The sequence below is a fragment of the Martes martes genome, assembly GCF_963455335.1.
Source record: "Martes martes genome assembly, chromosome: 17".
Taxonomy (NCBI): Eukaryota; Metazoa; Chordata; class Mammalia; order Carnivora; family Mustelidae; genus Martes; species Martes martes.
This window is the reverse complement of record NC_137905.1, coordinates 51,212,088-51,232,174: the sequence shown is the minus strand read 5'-3', so window position 1 is coordinate 51,232,174 and position 20,087 is coordinate 51,212,088. Positions and strand designations below refer to the sequence as shown.

The window sequence follows — 20,087 nt, the reverse complement described above, 5'->3', positions numbered from 1 at the left end:
AAACCTGAGGAAGAGAGACTCTGAAAGTCCGAGGGAAAAAGATCTGGAACAGAAACAGAAAGACTGGAAGGGAAGGTCCTGGGTGGAGGGGGCGGGGGAGAGAATGAGTGAGAGAGAGACTGGAGGAGACCGATTAGAGACGGAGAGGCAAGGTGAGGCCGGAGACAGAGACGCTCTGAAAGAAGGAGGAGTGACCCGAAGAGAGGAGAGACAAAAAGCAAAAAACGTGTGAGTGAGCAGGTGAGACGGGAGACAGGTCTGAGAGGTAGCCCCCGCGCCCCCCCCCAACCAGAAAAGGAGGGACACCGCAGCTGGGGGCCCCAGCACTCACACGGCCTTCTCGCCCCGTCCTTGGGACCCCAGAGCTGGTAAGTTCCCTGGCTGGCCTGGGAGGGACTGCCTGGGTGTACATTCCTGGCAACCCCGAGCTTGGCAGGGATGGCTGGCGGGGTGCGTGTGGGTGGGCGGGAGACAGGTAGCTGGGGGCCGCTGGGAAGAGGCAGAGAATGGGGGCTCCCTGAGCACAGAGAGGGTCAAATTCCTGGCTAGAGTGCAGGGGGCAAGAATAAAGGAGCCCCTATTCTCTGTGTTGGGCTGCAGACAGCTGCCCCCTCCCGCAGCTGCCAGCGCCGCCCACCTCTCTTGGCATCGTGCTCGGTATGCAGTCCCCGGCCTGGGCCTCCCCCAGCCCCCCAGTCCCCAGACAACGGGCTCTTTCTCCTCAGCCTCCTCCGACCTGCGAGCCCCTGACCCCGTCTCTGTCCCCAGCCGGGTCAGCTGCAGAGACAGGCACACAGCCCCTTTCTTTCTCTCCCCAAGCCCTTGATGGAGGAGGGCAGACCTCGGAGCAGCCTCAGCCTGGCCAGCAGCGCTTCCACCATCTCCTCGCTGGGCAGCCTGAGCACCAAGGTTCGAGCTTCTTGGAGGGGCTGGGGAGGAGGGCGGGGCTCTGGGCTGCCCCATCCTCCTGCTTCCCAGACCCCGGGGGTTGGGGTTCCGTGCCAACCCAAGGGCTTCCCGTTGCTAAGGGTAAGGATCCTTAGTGATGGGCTCGCTCGGCCACACCCAGTAAGGTCCCAAACTGCCCATCAGTCCCAGCTAGGAATTCAGAGGCACTCCCAGCTGTCCCCACCCCTTGGATTTTCCTAATTCAACCAGAGTAACAGTCCTGCTGCACTCCAGTTGCTAAGGTAGGGCTACTCCCCAGCCACGAGGCTCCCTCCGGGAACTCCGGCTGTGGCTACCCTTGACTGGGACTGAGAACTCACTCCCTGTCCTACCTCTAACCATCCTACCCAGTTGTGAAATCTGATAAGGAAAGACCTTTCTCTGACGATAAGTCTCCAAGAGCCCCAAGATACTGGCGTCACAAATTGTCACCCAAAGTTCAGTGACAACACTCATTTCCTTGTCCTCTGCCACCCTCTACTCATTTCCAGTTTCCCCAGTTCAGAATCTAGAGATTCCATCCCAACCTTGGTCAGCGCCATCCCCTAGGAAGTCCTGTGGGACTCTGGCTGTGGACGCCTGAGATGCCTGCATGGACGGGACAGGGGCTCCATCTGTTGGGGGGGGGTGAGGGGTTGGGAGTCATCTCTCTGCCTTGGACATGGTCGCTAAGGGATGTCACTCCCTTACACGGAGGCATCCTCCCTTCAGCTGACCCATCCATCACCCAGGACGTGGCATGGAAGTCCTTCCTGGTTACGGGGGAACCTCCCAGTAGTTCCAATTCTTTTTTTTTTTTTTTAAGATTTTATGTATTTATTTATTTGACAGACAGAGATCACAAGTAGGCAGAAAGGCAGGCAGAGAGAGAGGAGGAAGCAGGCTCCCCGCCGAGCAGAGAGCCTGATGCGGGCTCGATCCCAGGACCCTGAGATCATGACCTGAGCCAAAGGCAGAGGCTTTAACCCACTGAGCCACCCAGGCGCCCCAGTATTTCCAATTCTGATCCCAAAGACTGCACTGCACGTCTGGCTCTGGCGGCCAACGGCATCCTCTCCTTGGCAGTAGACCCTTGAATCCCGTCCCTCCCCCTTCAGCCAATACTTCTTCCTTTCCCCCAAACACCTCCAGCCACCCATTCAGACTAACAGCTCTGTACCATGAATATCCAGTTCTGATCTCAAAACCCAGTTCCCTCCTTGGCTTGGTGTCTAAGGGCAGCCAAGCGAGGGCCTCGGGTTGCCTGTCTCCCCCAGCACCGCCTCCCCAAGCCCATCTGAGGCCCCGTTCATTTCTGTCCTCCTTCTCTCCTCAGAAGCCTCCCCGGGCAGTAAGCAAGGTGCATGCCTTTGGGAAAAGAGGCAATGCTCTCCGAAGAGATCCCAACCTCCCAGTGCACATCCGAGGCTGGCTTCATAAGCAGGTGGAGTGAGCATGAGAAGGGAAGGGACACGGGAGTGACGCTAGAGGCCGGGCCCCTGGCTGTCCACTCTTTCTCTCCTTCCCAGTCTCCAAATGCCTTTCGTTTTTTCTGATGTGGCTTCTCTCCTTTTTCTGTCCTTGTTCCGTGCACCCCTTCATTCCGTGAGCACTTCCTGAATATCTGTAATGTGCCAAGACCAGATAAGACAAACTAGTATCTATCGTACGTTCAAGAGGGGGTGGGGCAGGGATGGGTATGACAGTAGCATATTTTGATTCTAGGAATTGTTGGAATTGCTCTGAAGAAATAACACAGGAGGATACACACAAAAATGGCAGAGGGATGAGGGTGCCCTTTGACTCTTGGTCGGGGAAGGCGTCTCCGAGATGACATTTGAGCTGAGAACGAACAGACAAGAAAGAGCCCACCATGCTAAGAGCTGGGGGATGGAGGGAATCTGAGAGCGAAAGGCTTAGCCTAAAGTTTGATGTTTGGAGCCAGCCAAAGGTCGAGACAGGAGGGATGGCAGGGCAGTGGTTCACAATGTGTCCCTGCTAGGAACTTGCTGGAAATGCCGACTGTCAGCTCCCACCCACCCTAGATCTATGGACTCAGAAACTCTGGGGGTAGGACCCAGGAAACTGTATTTTAACAAGCTCCCCTGGTGATTTTTTTTTTTAAAGATTTTATTTATTTATTTGACAGAGAGATCACAGTAGACAGAGAGGCAGGCAGAGAGAGAGAGAGAGAGGGAAGCAGGCTCCCTGCTGAGCAGAGAGCCCCATGCGGGGCTTGATCCCAGGACCCTGAGATCATGACCTGAGCCGAAGGCAGCGGCTTAACCCACTGAGCCACCCAGGCGCCCATCCCCTGGTGATTTTTGTGCAGACCCAGATTTGAGACTCCCTGCAAACCAGTAAAAGAGGAGAAGGAATTCGAGATTTATTCTGAGTGTGATGGGAGGCTTTGTTTTGAGCAGGGGACTCCCACCATCTGACATAACTGAAAAAGATCCTACTGACTACAGTGGGAATGGATTGGCGAGAAGAGGGGCACGAGGTTGTAGATGGAGTAGTTTTGGCAGAGGAGATGGGAGACGCAGGATTCAGATTATGGGTCCCAGTGCCACCTTCCTGGCCTCTGTGTCTCAGACTCCAGAATAATCCAATCAAAAGTCTGAGTATTTACAGTCCTGGCGCATGGGCTGTACAGTTGCTCGTTCCAACCTTCTGGTAACTTCTCAATCCCCAATTGACAGATGAGAAAACACAAGTGTCCTAGCCAGGAAATGACTAGTCTAATGGCATAGTTTGAGGGGGTGGAGCTAGGAGCCCAACTCAGGTCTGTGTCCAGAATCCTCGTGAGCTCAACCAACCCCTGTACACTCTGGTTTCCAGCTCTCCGGCTCACTCTGTTGCAGCAAACACGTGTCTGTTCCTCTCCTCTTCCTGGGTTTATCTGTCCCCGGTGTCACGTTTCCTCTCCCCACTGCCCCTCTACTCAGACCTCCCCTCCCGCTGTTTCCCCAGGACAGCTCCGGGCTCCGGCTCTGGAAACGCCGCTGGTTCGTCCTCTCCGGCCACTGCCTCTTCTATTACAAGGGTCAGTGCCCCGGCTGGCACGGGATGGACGGGGCTCCCTCTTTTTCCCTTAGCCTCTTGTGTGTTGCCTGATCCCAGCCCCTCTTTTGCAGACAGCCGCGAGGAGAGCGTCCTGGGCAGCGTCCTGCTCCCTAGCTACAGCATCAGGCCTGATGGGCCAGGAGCTCCCCGAGGGCGGCGATTCACCTTCACCGTGAGTCCGTCCATCCCCCGTGGGCACTAAGGCACTAGGCTGTGGGGGCAGCCATGGGAACATCCATTATTGGAGATAAAAAGCCTTGACCGGGGTCCATGGCATCCTCCTTTTTAGAGGGCCCGGGCGCCCAGATCCCCAGCTATCTCTCCCCGCGCAGGCCGAGCATCCAGGCATGAGGACCTATGTTCTGGCCGCGGACACTCTGGAGGACCTGCGGGGCTGGCTGAGGGCGTTGGGCCGGGCCTCGAGAGCGGAGGGGGACGACTTGTGAGTATAGTTCCTGGCCACGCCCCTGACCCGCACTTCTAATCCGAGTCCATCTAATTCGCTCCAGCCCCTCCCCTTTAGGTCCTGCCTCTTCAACGTCCAATCACACGTCTTCTAGCTAAGGTGCTCCCGCCCTTCAGGTCCCTACTCGAGGGAATTTATGCAAAAAGTCTTTCTCTTCTAAGCTCCGCCCACCATTTTGTCCAGCCCTTCCCTTCATCCATATTCCATACTCTCTGATTGGCTCCCTCAGAAGTCCCCGTCGGTGTCCTCCGCGTCTCCCCCCTCCCCCCCCCCCCCCCCCCCCGGCCCCGCGGCCGGGCTGCTCAGTGGGTTAAGCCTCTGCCTTCCGCTGGCTCCGCACTGGGCTCTCTGCTCTGCAGGGAGCCTGCTTCCCGCCCCTACCCCTCTGCCTGCTTCTCATCTCTCGCTCTCTGTCAAATAAATTAATAAAATCTTAAAAAAAAAAAGTCTCCACCCCCAAGGCTGCTACTTAAGTAACTATCAAATATAAAAAGAAAGGCTTTTTTCAAACTCCGTCCTCGCTTCCGAAGTTTCAGTCTGGAGACTCATAGACTGGGACATTGGGCTCAGTGACCCCAGTGGACCTTGTAGCCCTGCACTAGTCATTTCCACACTTGGGGCCTCAGTTTTCCCATCTGCAAAGAGGGAACAATGATTTATAGTGCACCACTTACCCTTTATTCTGTGTGGGTTCCTGTGTGCTCACCCGCGAAATGGGAATATGGGCTGTTACAAAGGAGTGATGTCTTTTTCTGTGCACACTCGTTAGTGGGCTACCCAGGTCACCCCCACGTCCCCAGCCTGGAGAGGGCCCTGGCGGCCCTGGCGGTCCCCCAGAGGTGACCAGAGGGGAAGAGAGACACGGCTTAGAGTCACCAGAGGTGGCTCGGCTCTCCAGACTTCGTGGACGACCTGGGCTGCTCACTCCCAGCCCCACAGCCGACCTCCAATCTGGACCTCGGATCCGAAGGACCAGGAGCCCAGAGTGAGTTGAGGGAGTCTGGGACAAGAAGGTTCTACAGGGCAGAGCGTCAGAGGAGAAGCTATGTTGGGGGCGTGGTCTAAGAGAAGGGCGGGGACTGTGGCTGATTTCGGGTGTGGCTTAGTGCTCTCTTCCTTGAGGGGATGCCAGTTGCTGGAGTTTTGTGGGTCAGAACCCATAGGGGTGGTCTAAGGAGGAGATGCCTCAAAGGGGGAAATTATTCAGGATCAGGCTAATAGAGAGGGATTCTACTCTAGAGGGACAGTGAGACACTGAAAGGGGACATGTACATGAAGCTGACTGGGTGGGTAGTGGGCTGAGGAGGCTCTAGTTCACCCAGTTTCCCTATTCTCTCTGCCCAACAGCCTATTCACACCCCTCTCTCGCCCTCCCTCCCCTCTGAGCCTTCCCCGACCCCGTTCTGCTCCTGTGCGCAGACCCCCTCCATCCTCTGGTGACATAGCGCCTCTTGCCAGACCCCATACCCCTCTGAGTCGCATCGATGTCCGGCCTCCCCTGGATTGGGGCCCTCAGCGCCAGACACTCTCCAGGCCCCCAACTCCCCGGCGAGGACCCTCCTCTGAGTCTGGGGGAGGAAGGCCCCCCAGGAGTCCCCAGCACTGGAGTCAGGAGGCCAGAACACAGGTGAGCAGATGGACGTGGTCTGTCTTTCCAGGCTGGTCTGCCGGCCATGGCCCCTTGGCATCATGGGAATTGTGGTTCAACATAATCACTGCTGGCTTCAGATATGAGGGAAAGGGGACTTCATCTCCCATCAGTTCTCAGGGCGGTCTTTTCAAGCCAACCTCTGGCCATTACACCTTATGTATTATGGGGATTGTAGTCCAGAATACTGTCCTAGACAATGCCGGGAGAGGTGGTGGGGATTGCACCTGTCTTGTGTCTCCAGTTTATCTTTCCAAGATGGAATTGTAGCCCAGAATATCCAAAGTTAACCACAAATGTGAGAATGAAAGTAGATTGCAACTTTTATGGACCCTTGGGGCAGTTTTGCCAGGTTTCTCCATTTATTATCATCCCATGTGTCCCCACAGTGGCACAAAGCTGGAGAACAGGTAGTTGAGGAAGTTGCAGGAGGCCCGTTCTGAACCTCAGAGAGTCTCCTAAGTCACACCAATTCTGGATGCCCCCACTCTAATATTTGTTACTAAAACATGAGAATTTTAAAACATCTCTATTTCGTTATTCCTCCCAGGCCCCCTCTGGCTCCTCCACATATCTCCAACTACCCCCGAGAGCTCCCGGGACACGGGCTTCCATGGTTTTATTGGTAGGTGTCCTTGGCGCCTTGAATCTGCCAGAGCCCCCTTCCTTGCTTTCTTGGCTATGGAGAATGTCATCTCCTGGACTAGTGTGCCTAGAGAAGACTGGATATTTTAAGGTCCCTTGACCGACGCTCCTGTTAGTTTCCTAGGACTGCCACAAACTGGGTAGCATACATATAGAATATCTCTCCCTTCATTGATATCATCGTCTAGGTATTTATTTCAGTTTTAAGTTTTTTTTTTCCCATAGAGCTCTTGTATACTCTTAGTTAAGGTAACTCCTAAATTCCTGATAGTTTTTATAGCATTTGAATGGTATCTTCTTTTTTTCAAATTATATTTTCTAGCTATGGATGGTGTAGAGATAGGCTATTGATGTTTGATGTTTGGAAACTCATCTTTCACCTGGCACCCTTGCCAAATTCTCTTATTCTTTTTTTTTTTAAGTTTTTTTTTTTTTTAAGTAATCTCTACACCCAGCATGGGGCTCGAACTCAAGACCCCAAAACAAGAGGCACATGCTTCACTGACTGAGCTAGCCAGACACCCCGAATTCTCTTACTCTAATCACTCTTTGATTTTGTTGGTTTCTCTGGGTCGATAAACATATCATTCCCATCCTAACACTTCTGTTTGTTTCCTTTTTCTTTTCTTATAGCATAGGTCAAGATCTCTAAAATGGTGTTAAACTGTAACAGTAGTAGCGAGCATCCTTATTTTATTTTCAGTTGTAAAAGAAATGTCTAAATGTTCTCCACCAATTATAACATTGCTGAAGCTTTTTGGTAACAGAGTCATTGGATCTTCCTAAGGCCAGGAATTTGACAGGTGGTCTACCGAGGTTTGCTAAAGCTTGGAACAAAGCTAATAAGGGGATGCGTGGGGGCTCAATCAGTTAAATGTCTGACTCTTGATCTCAGCTCAGGTCTCTACATCAGGCTCCTGAGTTGAAGCCCCAGGTTGAGCCCAGAAGGAAAAAAAAAAAAGAAAGCTAATAAGGAGAAGGGGGGGTGGGGTCTGCCAATAGAAACAGGGCTTGAGAAACAGGGCTTGACTGAGCACTGAGCTACAATAAAGACTGTCTATGTGACCCCTGGCTCTTCTCCTTTTCCTCAGCCGGGTCCCCCGCTGGACTCAACTTTTCACCAAAGCTTGGAGACAGATGTAAGTTCTCTGTGGTGTAAACCCTTCCAAGTACTCAGAGCTGGGGGGAGAATGCTTTAAATGGGGGTGGGGGATGGCGGGGAGGACGGGGAAGAGCCAGATCTGGTCCATAAGCTGCTCCTGTTCTCCTTTCTCCAGACTCTGTTGACCAAATTGTGTGGGCAGGACCGGCTCCTGAGGATGCTGCGGGAGGAGATAGACCAGAGGCAAGAGGAGAAGGTGTGAGGCTCTGAGATGGGGAGGGACACTTGGCTTCTCCACCTGCCTTTCCCTTCCTGGTCTCCGGCATGCCCAGGGATCTGGGAGGACACCTTTTCTCTCTCGCTGGGGCCAAGTGTGGATTCAGAAGTCTAATCAGCTTCCCTCTGGGTACAGGAGCAGCTGGAAGCAGCCTTGGAGTTGACAAGGCAGCAACTGGGCCAAACAGCCAGAGAGGCCGCGGCTCCCGGCAGGGCGTGGGGGCGCCAGCGCCTCCTGCAGGACCGGCTGGTCAGTGTGAGGGCGACTCTCTGTCACCTGACTCAGGTGAGCATCTGGGAAGGGGTGTGCGCTCCCAGGAGGACTCTGCACGGTGTTAGTGAAGGGGACACGCCCGCAGAGGCTCATGGGAAGGTGGTTCTTGAGAATTCCACTGCAAGGTTTTCTGGAGAAATCCCCTCCAGTTTTCTTTTTAGGGGGGTGAGGGCAGAGGGAGAGGGAGAGAGAGAATCTCAAGCAGGCTCCACACCGATTATGGAACTGGACCCCGGGATCCATCTCACAACCCTGAGATTGTGACCTGAGCCGATTTCGAGATTAGAGCGCTTCACTGACCCAACTGCCCACGCGCCCTCCCTCTTCTCCCCCTTCCCACTCCCCTCTCCCTTCCCCTCCCTTTCCTCCTCCCTCCTCCCCCTCCTCTCCCTCCTCCCCTCTCCCCTCCCCTCCCTAAGTTTTAAATCAGTCATCTTGACAGTCTTAGAGGGTGAGAGGCAAGCAACCAAGAAACGGCAGACCTAATTTAGCGGTCTGAGAGGGTGAATTTGACATGCGCTTCCTTGATTTGAATCTCAGCTCCTACTTCCTACTCATGGTAGCTGTGTCACCTTAGAGAAGTTACTTAACCCCTCTGGGCCTTAGATGCCTCTTAACGTAAACTTGAAATGCTAAATATAGTATTTATTTCATGGAGTCATTGCAAGAATTTCACAAATACATATATTTATACACAACATAATAAATGAATATTTAACACATAATATATTTTATGTATTTATCTTCTATATAGCATATAAATATATATTTACATATAAATATAAATCATATAAATATATGAATACTTAATAGGGTAAGAAATGTCAGCTATAATTATTACCTGTAAAATGGAGACATTAATAACACTTACCACACGTGAATTAAACGAGAGTTGAGAGTAGTGGCTGGCATGTGGTTAAGTGCCTCATCAATGTTAGCGGCCATGATGATGATCACAATGATGGTGAGGCGTCCCAGGGGCACTTGGGGCTTATGATCTTGGCTCTTGCAAAAACTTATTGGATCTGTAGAGTCTACCACCCTAGTGTAGTCCAGAAGTAAGCAGAGGATTTAGGGAAATCTGTTACTTCTCAATACTAGCGGATCTTTGGAATGGCACGTTCCATAGAGACTCCGGGAGTCTAATAGTCTGAGCGAAGAGGCTCTTGGGAGTTGTAGTCCATAGACGCCCCAGGGCCGCCCAGGGACCAGGCTTCTCTTCCTCCTCGTCAACTGGGAAAAAATGGAGTGGGGAAGGATCTGGTGGGTGGGCGTACTAACCCTCTGGCTCCCCCTTTTTGGGACCCGAGGAGCGGGAGCGCGTTTGGGACGCATACAGCAGCTTGGAACAGGAGCTGGGCACCTTGAGGGAGACCCTGGAGTACCTGCTGCACCTTGGTTCCCCCCAGGTATGTCCCCCGCAAACTCCACCCTCTCCGCCTTCTTCCCCTGGAAACCCTTCAGGGCATTAAAGCTCCTCCCACTTCTTTTGAAGCTCCTACCCCCTGTCCTTTCCTTTCATTCTAAACCCCTTATTGTACTTCAAATCCTGCCCTTTATTTTAACACCTGCCTCAGGCTCCGAACCACTTTCCCCTCTGGTTCTGAATTCTCTCCTCTAATTTTGGAGCCCGGTCCTTCAGTTCGCAGCTCCACCCCTCAGCCCTGTCTCCATACTGCGTCCTGACTTTTGTTGTTATATTTATCTTCTGGAATTTCTAGTTCTAAATCCAATCCCTTGGTTCAAGCTCCACTTCTGAAGTATAAGTCCCCTTGCTTAGCCTCAAGCCCACTTTTTTTTTTTTTTTTTAAGATTTTATTTTTAAGTCCTCTCAAAACCCATGGTGGGGCGGGAACCCACAACCCAGAGATCAAGAGTCACAAGCTCCAAGTGCCCCTCCCCTTCACTTCTTCAATCTAAGATGAATAATTGGGTTTCTGAATCATCTATCTTTAGTTTAAAATGTTGACTTCTTTTTTCAAGATTAATTTGTTTATTTTGGGGGGGGAGGGGCAGAGGGAGAAAGAAAGGGAATCTGAAGCAGACTCTGGGCTGAGCCCAGAGCCGGATTCGGGGATCAATCTCATGACACTGAGATCAGTGAACTAAAACCAAGAATAAGACGCTTAACCAACGGTGCCACCCAGGTGCCCATTAAATTTTGACTTCTAGGGGTGTCTGGGTGGCTTAGCTGATTAAGTGTCTGACTCTTGATCTCATGTCCTGAGAGGTCTTGATCTCTCCCCATGCATACATAATCCATTTATGACTCCATAAATAGAGCCTCGCAGGGACACCTGGGTGACTTAGTTCGTTAAGCATCTGCCTTTGACTGGGGTCATGATCTCTGGGTCCTGGGATGGAGCCCTGTGTTGGGCTCCCTGCTCTGCGGGGAACCTGGTTCTCCTTCTTCCCCTGCCCGCCGCCCCCCCACCCCTTGTGCGCTTGCTCTCTTACTCTTTCCAATAAATAAATAACATCTTAAATAAACAAATAAATAAATAAAGCCTCACTGATTTCAGACCCAATTCTAACCCTCCTGGCATTCTCCCACCTTTGAGTAACAGATTCCTTTCCTTCCTCCCCAGGACAGAGCATCAGCTCAGCAACAGCTATGGATGGTGGAAGACACGCTGGCAGGTCTGGGGGGCCCCCAGAAGCCACCCCCCAACACAGAACCTGATTCCCCATCCCCTGCGCTCCAAGCGGAGGAGTCAGCAGAGAGGGAGGTGAGACTCACAAGCCTCTCTCCCCACCCCCAGCTTCCTGTCTCATCTGCCCTGGCCCGACCCCTCACCCACACCACCTTCTTCTCTCTCCCTTTCTTTCTCTCAGCTAACCAACCACAGGCAAGCATCGTAAGCTCCAGAAGCCTTTGTTTCTTTGCTTGTTAGATTGTGATCGTAGTCCAGTGGTGTGCTCCAGCCAGCTCCCAACACCTCCTAAGAGCCACCTGGGCGCATCTCCTCTCAACACCGTGTTCGGTGATGTCCTGTTGGTTGCTTGAAATTGACCATGGTGGGGGTATTCACACCACAGAGATTGGCGATCGCTACAAACCGGGGCTGTTCTCTCCTGGAGAGACATTTACTCAGCATTTATGAGACTCTGCTGATCATAACCCCCAACTTGTAGGGTTCTGTAAAAAGGAGAGATGATGATTAGAAAGTGTCAGACATGGAGTAGGCCCTCAGGAGGCAAGAACCACTGTTGTCCGAGCTGGCTTAGAGTGGCTGTGTGCCTTGACCCTCAGATCATGCATCCGAGAGACCCGGGTTCAGATCCCAGCTCTGCCATCTTTGTGATAGCACTCGTCGACTTTGTTCTTGGAGCCTTGGCTTCCCCATATGTTAAGTAGGGATAATAATGGCCACTTTGTAGGTTTATGGAGGAGATTTAATGAAATAATGCAGGTAAAGGACTTATCACAGCTCCAGCTGCACAATCATTGCAAAACCTTGTGCTTACCATGTCTCGCCACGTGTCAGGTGCTGTTCTAAGTGCCTTACGTGTATGGACTCAATCTACATAGCAAAGATGAAATATGGCTGGCCCAGAGAAGTAAAGTAACTGGCCCAGGGTCACACAGCTCATAAATGGCAGAGCTGAGATTTGAAACCAGACCGGTTTTCAGTCGGATTCCTATTCATGCTGTGTCTCCGTTGCTGAGTGCCTGACAATTAGTAAGAATGATGATGATAAGCATTATTCTCCTCTCCTGACCCCTCCAGAGCCTGCCTGAGTCCTTGGAACTGAGCTCAACCCGGTCCCCTGAGGCTGACTGGGGGCGGCCCCCCGGGGGCGACAGAGACCTCTCCAGCCCTCGCTCAGGTGAGCATCCCGGGCTGGATGAGACTTGCCGGGCATTCCCTGACCTCACCAAGTCCCATTCTGCCCTCCTAGGTCTTGGATCACCGAGGGTCTCCCGGGCTTCCAGCCCCGAGAGTCGCCGCCCAGCTTCCCCACAGGCAGGAATCAAGGTAGGGGAGGGTCCATCCCCATATCCTCACGCCCATCTTTAACCCTTTAACCTGACTGCCACCCACTGGGGGGGGGGGGGGAAGAGCTTCGAGAAAGGAGCTCGGAGATCACACCCCAGGGTAGGGAGAGTGAGATTTGTTGAGTGCTGGGATGGAATTTTGTCTCTACCACCTCTAAGCTGCGTGACTTGGGGTCGTTTATGAAACCTCTCTGCCTGCGTGTGCCCATCTGCAAAATGGAGCTCCTGGCACTAACCCTCCCTCTCCCCCCCGCCCCCCCCCCCGCCCACTCCTGCCTAGAGCTGATGTGAGGATTCAAACTGGACTTCAAACTAAGGTCGAAAATAGTGCTTAGGGACACCTGGGTGGCTCAGTCAGTTAAGCCGCTGCCTTGGGCTCAGGTCCCTGATCCCAAGTTCCTGGAATCAAGCCCTGCTTCTGACCCTCCCCATCTCCTTCTCCCTCCCCTGTTCCTACTTTCTTTCCCTATGTCTCTCTCAAATAAATAAAATCTTAAAAGAGTAAGAAGAAAATAGTGCTTACATGTGGTAAGGACTTCATTCATTCATTTGACAAATATTTATTAAATGTCCTCATGGCTGGGGGCGCCGGGGTGGCTCAGTTGGTGAGCATCCCACTCTTGGTTTCGGCTTAGGTCGTGATCTCCGGGTCGTGGGATTGAGCCCGAGTCAGACTCTGGGGAGATTCTCTCTTCCTGTCCCTCTGACCCTCCTGCTCATGCTCTATCTCTCTCTCTCAAATAAATCAATCTTTAAAAAATATATATCTATATATCTCTATATATATCTTGTCATTGTTGTCCAATAAGGTAGCCAATAGCCACATGAGACTATTTAAATTAAAATGAAATAAAATTTAAAAATCACTCGCACTCACTGCATTTCAGGTGCTTAGTGCCCCCCCCCCGCCCCCGTGGCTAGTGGCTATCCTGCTGGACACAGCAGATACAGAACATTGCCTCTCTCCAGAAAATTCTCTTGCACAGAGCTGTCCAGGCGCTGAGGGCACAAATGTGAACAAAGGAGAAAAAAAAAAAAAATCCTTCCCTCATGAATCCATCGTTCTAGCGGGAAGAGGCACATAATAATCAATTTTCTCTACATCATTTTTACGTCATGAGTGCTAAAGAAGTAAAAACAGAACACGAACATGGTGAGGAGGTTTGGGATGGCAGAGGAAGGGCTGCAATTGTAAATGGCCTGGTCTGGACCAGTGACGTTTGTGCAGCCGCCTGAAGGAGGTGGGGGAGTGAGCCTTGGGTGGAAAAGCGTTGCAGGCAAAGGAACAGCCTTTGACGAGGTTCTGCGGGGTGGGGGTGGGGGTGGGGGTGGGGGGTAGGGGGTGGGGCGGGGGAGTGGGCTTGCCGTGTTGCAGGAGCCGCTAGAAAGTCAGTGTGGCTAGAACCGAGTATGGGAGCGAGGGGGAGAGTGGTGGAGAGAAGAGGAGAGAAGGGTATTGGGGTTGGACGGTGCTGGGGCTTGAGGTTCAAGGTGAGCCCCAAGGAGGGTTCTGAACGCCAGCGGGAGCTCGCGCCCTCTGCCGGCCATGCAGGGAACAAGCTGTGGGGTGAGCAGTGAGTGAGGCAGGAGACCGGTGAGGACAGTCCGGATGGAAAATAACGGTAGTTCCCACTAGGTTAGAAGAACTGGATATGTTGAGAAGGGGGTAGGTTCTAGTTACACCGCTCTTCAAAATGTATGCAAAACCCTGGGAACCAGATTTAATTCAAAGTGCAAAAATTTGCAGATTCTGGGGACACCTGGGTGACTCAGTCCGTTAAGCGTCTGCCTTTGACTCAGGTCATGATCCCAGGGCCCTGGGCTCAAGCCCCAGGTCAGGCTCCCTACTCATAGGGGAGCCTGCTTCTTCTTCTCCCACTCCCCCTGCTTGTGCACGCTTGTGCACGCTCCCTCCCTCTCTCTCTCTCTCAAATAAATAAATAAATATGATTAGGCAAAGGATTTGCCGATTCTAGGCTGGTAATAGGATTCACATACTGTGTATAATATAAGACGTCTAGCAGCGTCTGGCACAGAGCCCTTAATCAGACACATTACATTCCTCTAGCTATACAGATGATGATTCGTACTTAAATGGGATTCAGTTTATAAATAACGTCTCAATTTAAATTTGTGGTTTTTAAAAATAGAGCAGTGAACAACTAAATAATCGATTGGGTCAGAGTGGAATAAAAACCCGTTATGAATATGTACTTTTTTATTTTTTATTTTTTATATTTTATTTATTTATTTGACAGGGAGAGACACAGGGAAAGAGGGAACAAAAGCATGGGGAGTGGGAGAGGGAAAGCAGGCCTCCCGCCGAGCAGGGAGCCTGATGTGGGACTCGATTCCAGGACCCTGGGATCATGACCTGAGCCGAAGGCAGAGGCTTAACCCACTGAGCCACCCAGGCGCCCCAACATCTCCTCTTTTAATCACCCTGTGAAGTGCTTTCCTTTCCCCCTGAAGTCCCGGACACCCCCACCCCCTTCTTGGTTCAGAACGACACACATAACCTCATTTTGCTCGTCCACCTTTAGAATTTCCAAGTCCGTGTGGATTCCCCTTGCGCAAACTATTAAACTGGAATTTCTCCACTTAATACTATGCTTTGTCAATTCGATGCTTGGTCTGGCTGGAAGGACCCTTGATAGGCACAGGAATTTTTGCTCCCCAACAAATGATCACTCATTTCACCTTTTCTTCCATGGGGAGTTGCTCCCCTGTGCCCCCAATGTCCTCAACATCATCAAGGGGTCATCCTCTTGAATCTCTGACTGTCAGAGTAATGAGTGCCCACCTGGTGGGTCACTAACTCACTGCCAGGTCCAGTGTGGGCTTCTTATATACACGTGACCACTGTGGGCGGAAATAACAAGGGTGGACATCATCTTCTCACCAGACCCCAGATCTTTGCTTGAGGACTTTGGGACAGGAGGTCCCGTACGTTTCACCTGCAGGGTCATTTTATATTATATTATATTTTATTTTTTTAGTTTTTTTTTTTAAGATTATGTATTTGGGAGAGAGAGCAGAGCTAGCAATAGAGAACACAAGTGGGGGGCGGAGGGGCAGAGAGAGAGGGAGAAGCAGACTCTCCGCTGAGTAGGGAGCCTGACACGGGGCTCCATCCCAGGACCCTGGGATCATGACCTGAGCCGAAGGCAGACACTCGATGACTGAGCCCCCTAGGCACCTCTTTTTTTTTTTTTTTTTAATATTTATTTGTCAGAGAGAGAGAGAGAGAGAGAGAGCGAGCACGCACAGGCGGACAGAGTGGCAGAGGGAGAAGCAGGCTCCCTGCGGAGCAAGGAGCCCGATGTGGGACTCGATCCCAGGACGCTGGGATCATGACCTGAGCTGAAGGCAGACGCTTAACCAGCTGAGCCACCCAGGCGTCCCTGCCCAGGCGCCTCTTGATCGAACGTTTTAAAGCATGTCTGGTGCTTCCTTTATTATCGCAGATACAAAACAGTCTGTCTGTCATTTCGGAGGAGGAGAGGAACTGTGTGATTCTCAGAGGGGTGTGTCCAGGACAGGGACAGTCAGGGCTGCTTCGAATAAGGCTGAACCAGCCATGTGGTTCTGGGGACTGTGGCTGTTTACAGCTCTGGGGTGGTGTCTGTTGTGAGTTCCAAGGATTTCAGAGCTGAGCAAGGATAGCAATATGACCCCGGGGAGGAGGAAGAAGGAACACCCTCGGGATGCGTTTGATCCACGCTGGGGCAGAGGCCACTGCCTGGAGGCCGCAGCCCAGAAGCTTCGATGGTGGGTCTCCGAGTCAGAGAGCTCCTAAGGGCAGCAGCCACTTGGGGTTTTTTAATAGCTTCGAGTTTATCTTATCTGTGGCTAGCAGACATGGGACACTGTTTCCTGGAGTCCTCAAAGCAGGCAGGCTGTGAATGGCTACAGTTTTCTGCCTACGTGGGCTATGTCTAAAACAAGTCTGTGTGTGAACCTTGGAATTTGGTGATGGCCGGCTTGGGGCCATCATTTTTACAGCAGGTGGACCTGTGACTCACAATGGCCCCGATCAGAGCGAACCAGAGTAAACAGCAGCATTTGGCCCTCTGCCAGCCAGCTGATCTGAGGCGGCTCTCTAGAATCTTCTAGTTAGAGGCTGCAGCTAAGGGTTCTCTTCCCTCTGGTTTTGTTCGTTGAAGTCCAAAAGCATGCCCTTTGGGAAAGCACCCGGGAAGGGGTCTGTTCCCAGGCATCTTGGCTAGTGGCAAGAGAACTCCAGGTGGCCCCTGGCATTCTCATTGTATGTGTCTGTGTCCACATGGTCCCCCTTTCCTGAAGGATGACACGTCTGCGGCCCAAGAGATCTGTCCACCTGGTTCTTGCCCGGATGACAGCCTTCCTGCATTTCGTCCCCAGCCTTTCCCCTTCGGTTCAGGCTGGTGGCATTTCCGCTGAGCTGATTTCCCAGATCCGCACATCACATGCCTAATCTCTCAGCAAACGGGGTGGCCAGCCACACCCTTGGGAGTCTCTCCAGAGTTCTGGTTTCGTTTGAGTGTTTTTTTCCTCCTCCTTCTTCTTTGATTTATCTCTGTCCTCCCGCATTTGAAGTTTTTAAGTCTAGAGGGCCATGGTTCAGGTGTCAGTGAGGCCAGGCTCGCTCTGAAAGGTGCTGGGGAAGCATCTGTTTCAGGCCTCTGTCCTAGCTTCTGGAAGGTCCTTGGCTTTTGGCCACCCCCCTCGACTTACCACATGGCGTTATGGCGCTGTCCCTGTGTGTGTCATCCACCAGGTTTCAGGAGTGAGAGAGAGAGAGCGAGAGAGCTCACAAAGCCCTTTTGCAGGCCAATCCAAAAGGATCCTCCAAACAATTTAGTGAATGTCTGTCATTCCTCCTTCTGTTGGGTCTAAGCTGACTCAGAGTTGTTTTTCATCACCAGGAACTAAGAGTTGACAGCCCGGCTCCTGACTACCAGGGCGAGGAAGCTGAGAATGTCTAGGACCTGTGGGTGTTTGTTAGGCTGTGGCTTTGGATCCCAGCAGGGCAGCTGCTAAAAATGGGGCCAGAGAGGCAGGGAAGGCCTCAAATACCTTTGTCCTGAGAGTGCTTGGAGGCCTGGGAGGACGGCGTCAGCTCTGGCTGCCTAAAGATCCCTCCGAGTCTAGGGATGGAACTTACTGGAAAGGGCAAGACTGGAGGCTGAGTGGTTCAGGGAAGAGAGAAAGAGGAGCCCTGAAGTTGGGGCCTCAAAGTGTTTCTCATCTCCCCAGGCTCCCCTTGCCCGGCCTCGGATGAGCGCTCAGGAGCAGATGGAGAGAATACGCCGAAACCAGGAGTTTGGACGGCCTCTCCCTCGCCCAGCCTCCCCCCGGCTTCTCACTCTGGGAAGGACGCTGTCCCCTGCCAGACGCCAGCCTGACACAGAACCAAGGGTGAAGGGAACAGAGGGTGCAACGTGGGGCGGTGGGGTGGTAGTGGATCCTCCGCACCTAGTGCAAGCCTCAGTTTTCCCGTCTGTAAAATGGGCATTTCCCTTCCTCTTTTCCCAGAGCTAGGATTCCAGGTTCACCCCAATGTGTCCCTGTGCTGCTGATGGCTCCCCTAGGGGGGTGCAGGTGGGAGAGGCAGAGACCTCTTCACATCACCAGTGTTTTTCCCTCAGGACGGGGGTCACAGTTCAGGACTGTGGATCCCACTTTTTTTTTTTTTTGGTTACTATGTGTTATCAAAGGGGAAAACAATGAGCAAGTAAGGGAATGATTATATTCATCCTGTCACAATGGGGAGAGCATTCCAGATCTGAAGATGAATGTCTCGGCCCATGGTTTCATCTGAGACTTTTCTAGGGAGTAATTAGACAAGTCATAGGTGGGGTGATTTTACAGCTGGGATTATTTTTGTAATCAGGAGACATCTCGGCTGAACACCAAATGTTTATCTCTGTGTCTAGTTAGTTTGAAGAAGACAAGCAGTTCAGCTAATTCTTTATGAGCCCAAAATTGTGAATTTGGAGGGCCCTTTCCTGGCCTTGTCACAGGTAAATTGGGGGGTGGTCATCTGTCAGTCCTGTGGAGGTCATACAAAGGAAGAGAGGTTCTGTGGTAAGCCATTTCCCGGAAGGCAAAGGGATCTGTGTTGGGGGGTGGGGGGTGGATTTTCTTAATGCTTGCTGTTTTCCAGGAATGCATATAAAGTTAAATATTGTCTCTGAGGCAATTTCGCTCCCTCTCAGAGCCCCCCTCATTTCACCCTCAAAATGAGAACATGGGAACTTCCCGGTGAGGAGGAATTTTAATGCCCCAATTCCTTTGCAGCCAGTCCAGGGACATTCAGGAGCCCCCAAATGGCTCAGAAGCTCTGGATCCTGGAGCAGGTAAAGAACCGAGAGTGAGGCAAGAAGGAGGAAATCAAGTTGCCAAAGGGAAAGCATTATTATTGCTGCCTTTTGAGTACTAAAGTACAGACTGCAAAACCTTTTAGAGATGCTTGACTTCCTGGGGCATCAGAAAGCCGTAGATCTGTAGATCCGCATGAGATCCGCATGAGAATTGCAGTTTCTCTGGGTCGGTATCAAACTCCGCTCCTGTGTCAGGAAAGTGGGTGAAATTTAGGGAGGGCTAGACTACAAATCCCACAACGCACACAGGTTTTTTGAGGGCCACGCCTGTTTAAAGTCTTTTAGGGGCACGGGCTAGGGACTACAATTCCCAGCAGGACGCGCGCGGCACAGTGGAACTGGCTCCTTGTAGATGTCCCCCAGATCTCTTTTTTTTTTTCCTAGTCCCAGGAATACCACCCCTTATTTGCCGACAGCCGAAGGGCACCGGGAGAGAGTCCTCAGCCTCTCTCAAGCTCTGGCTACTGAGGCGTCGCAGTGGCACAGAATGATGACAGGTGAGGAGGGGCTGGGGACCTTGGATTCCTGGGTTTGGGGGAGGAGGGAGCCAGAGCCTGGAATCCTTGGTTCTGGTCAGGAGGATTCTGAGAGCTGCTGGGATCCTATGTCCGGATGGGGAGAGCGCCCTACAGGGTTTGGGAGTTCCAGATCCCAGGCAGGAGGGGACAGGGGTTTGGGACTTCTGAGTCTGGGGGTGGGAGTGGGGGGCCAGACTTGTGGTCTGAGAGAGGAAGGGACTGGGGGCTCGACTCCCGGGTCTGAGAGGAAAGGCCCTGGGGTCCGGACTCCTGTGTCCCAAAGTTTGCCATTCTCACGACCCACTCGTGCCGTCCAGGTGGAAACTTGGACTCCCGAGGAGACCCTCTTCCCCCTGCGCCACCGCCTCCGTCAGACCCCAGCCCCCAGGTGACCTCGCCCCCCAGATCTCCAGTGGCTAATTCCCGCTCCGCGGGGTTGTCCCGCGGAGGCGGTGGGCGCGGCGCAGGCCCCACCTCCTGGGAGCCCACGTGGGAATCTGGGACCGCCCCTCCCGCCCTGACCCACGAAGAGGGGGCGTGGCCTCTGCGAGTCACGCTGCTGCAGTCCAGCTTCTGACCCGCCGGCGCGCCGCAGCCAATCGGAGTGTGAGGGCGTGGCCCGGAGGTACCGCCCCGCGATCTGGAGCCACTCAGGGCGCCTGGAGGCGTGGCCTGGTCCCCTCCGTAGCCAGGAGAGGGAGACGTTTCTATGGCCAAAGTTTGGTTTTCCCAACACTTGTCCAAATTCGGATTAAAACTTTGAACTTTTAGTCAACAGCTTTCTCTCTGTCTGTTTGGGG

The 20,087-nt window shown here is 52.6% G+C and overlaps 1 protein-coding gene across 1 annotated transcript; it reads left to right on the top strand.

The window, feature by feature from the left end:
* Positions 1-825: 825 nt before the first annotated feature.
* PLEKHA4 (pleckstrin homology domain containing A4) lies at positions 826-20,060 on the top strand (the record flags this gene model as incomplete). Its single annotated transcript, XM_080828567.1, has 19 exons — positions 826-909; positions 2,264-2,371; positions 3,901-3,973; positions 4,065-4,165; positions 4,326-4,435; positions 5,229-5,444; positions 5,807-6,086; positions 6,646-6,732; positions 7,844-7,891; positions 8,030-8,110; positions 8,267-8,416; positions 9,715-9,813; positions 10,993-11,133; positions 12,136-12,235; positions 12,308-12,384; positions 17,643-17,804; positions 18,687-18,745; positions 19,154-19,266; positions 19,605-20,060. The coding sequence occupies 19 exons, from the start codon at positions 826-828 to the stop codon at positions 19,862-19,864; spliced, it is 2,349 nt and encodes a 782-aa protein (XP_080684693.1). The 3' UTR covers positions 19,865-20,060.
* Between the last annotated feature and the right edge of the window lie 27 nt (positions 20,061-20,087).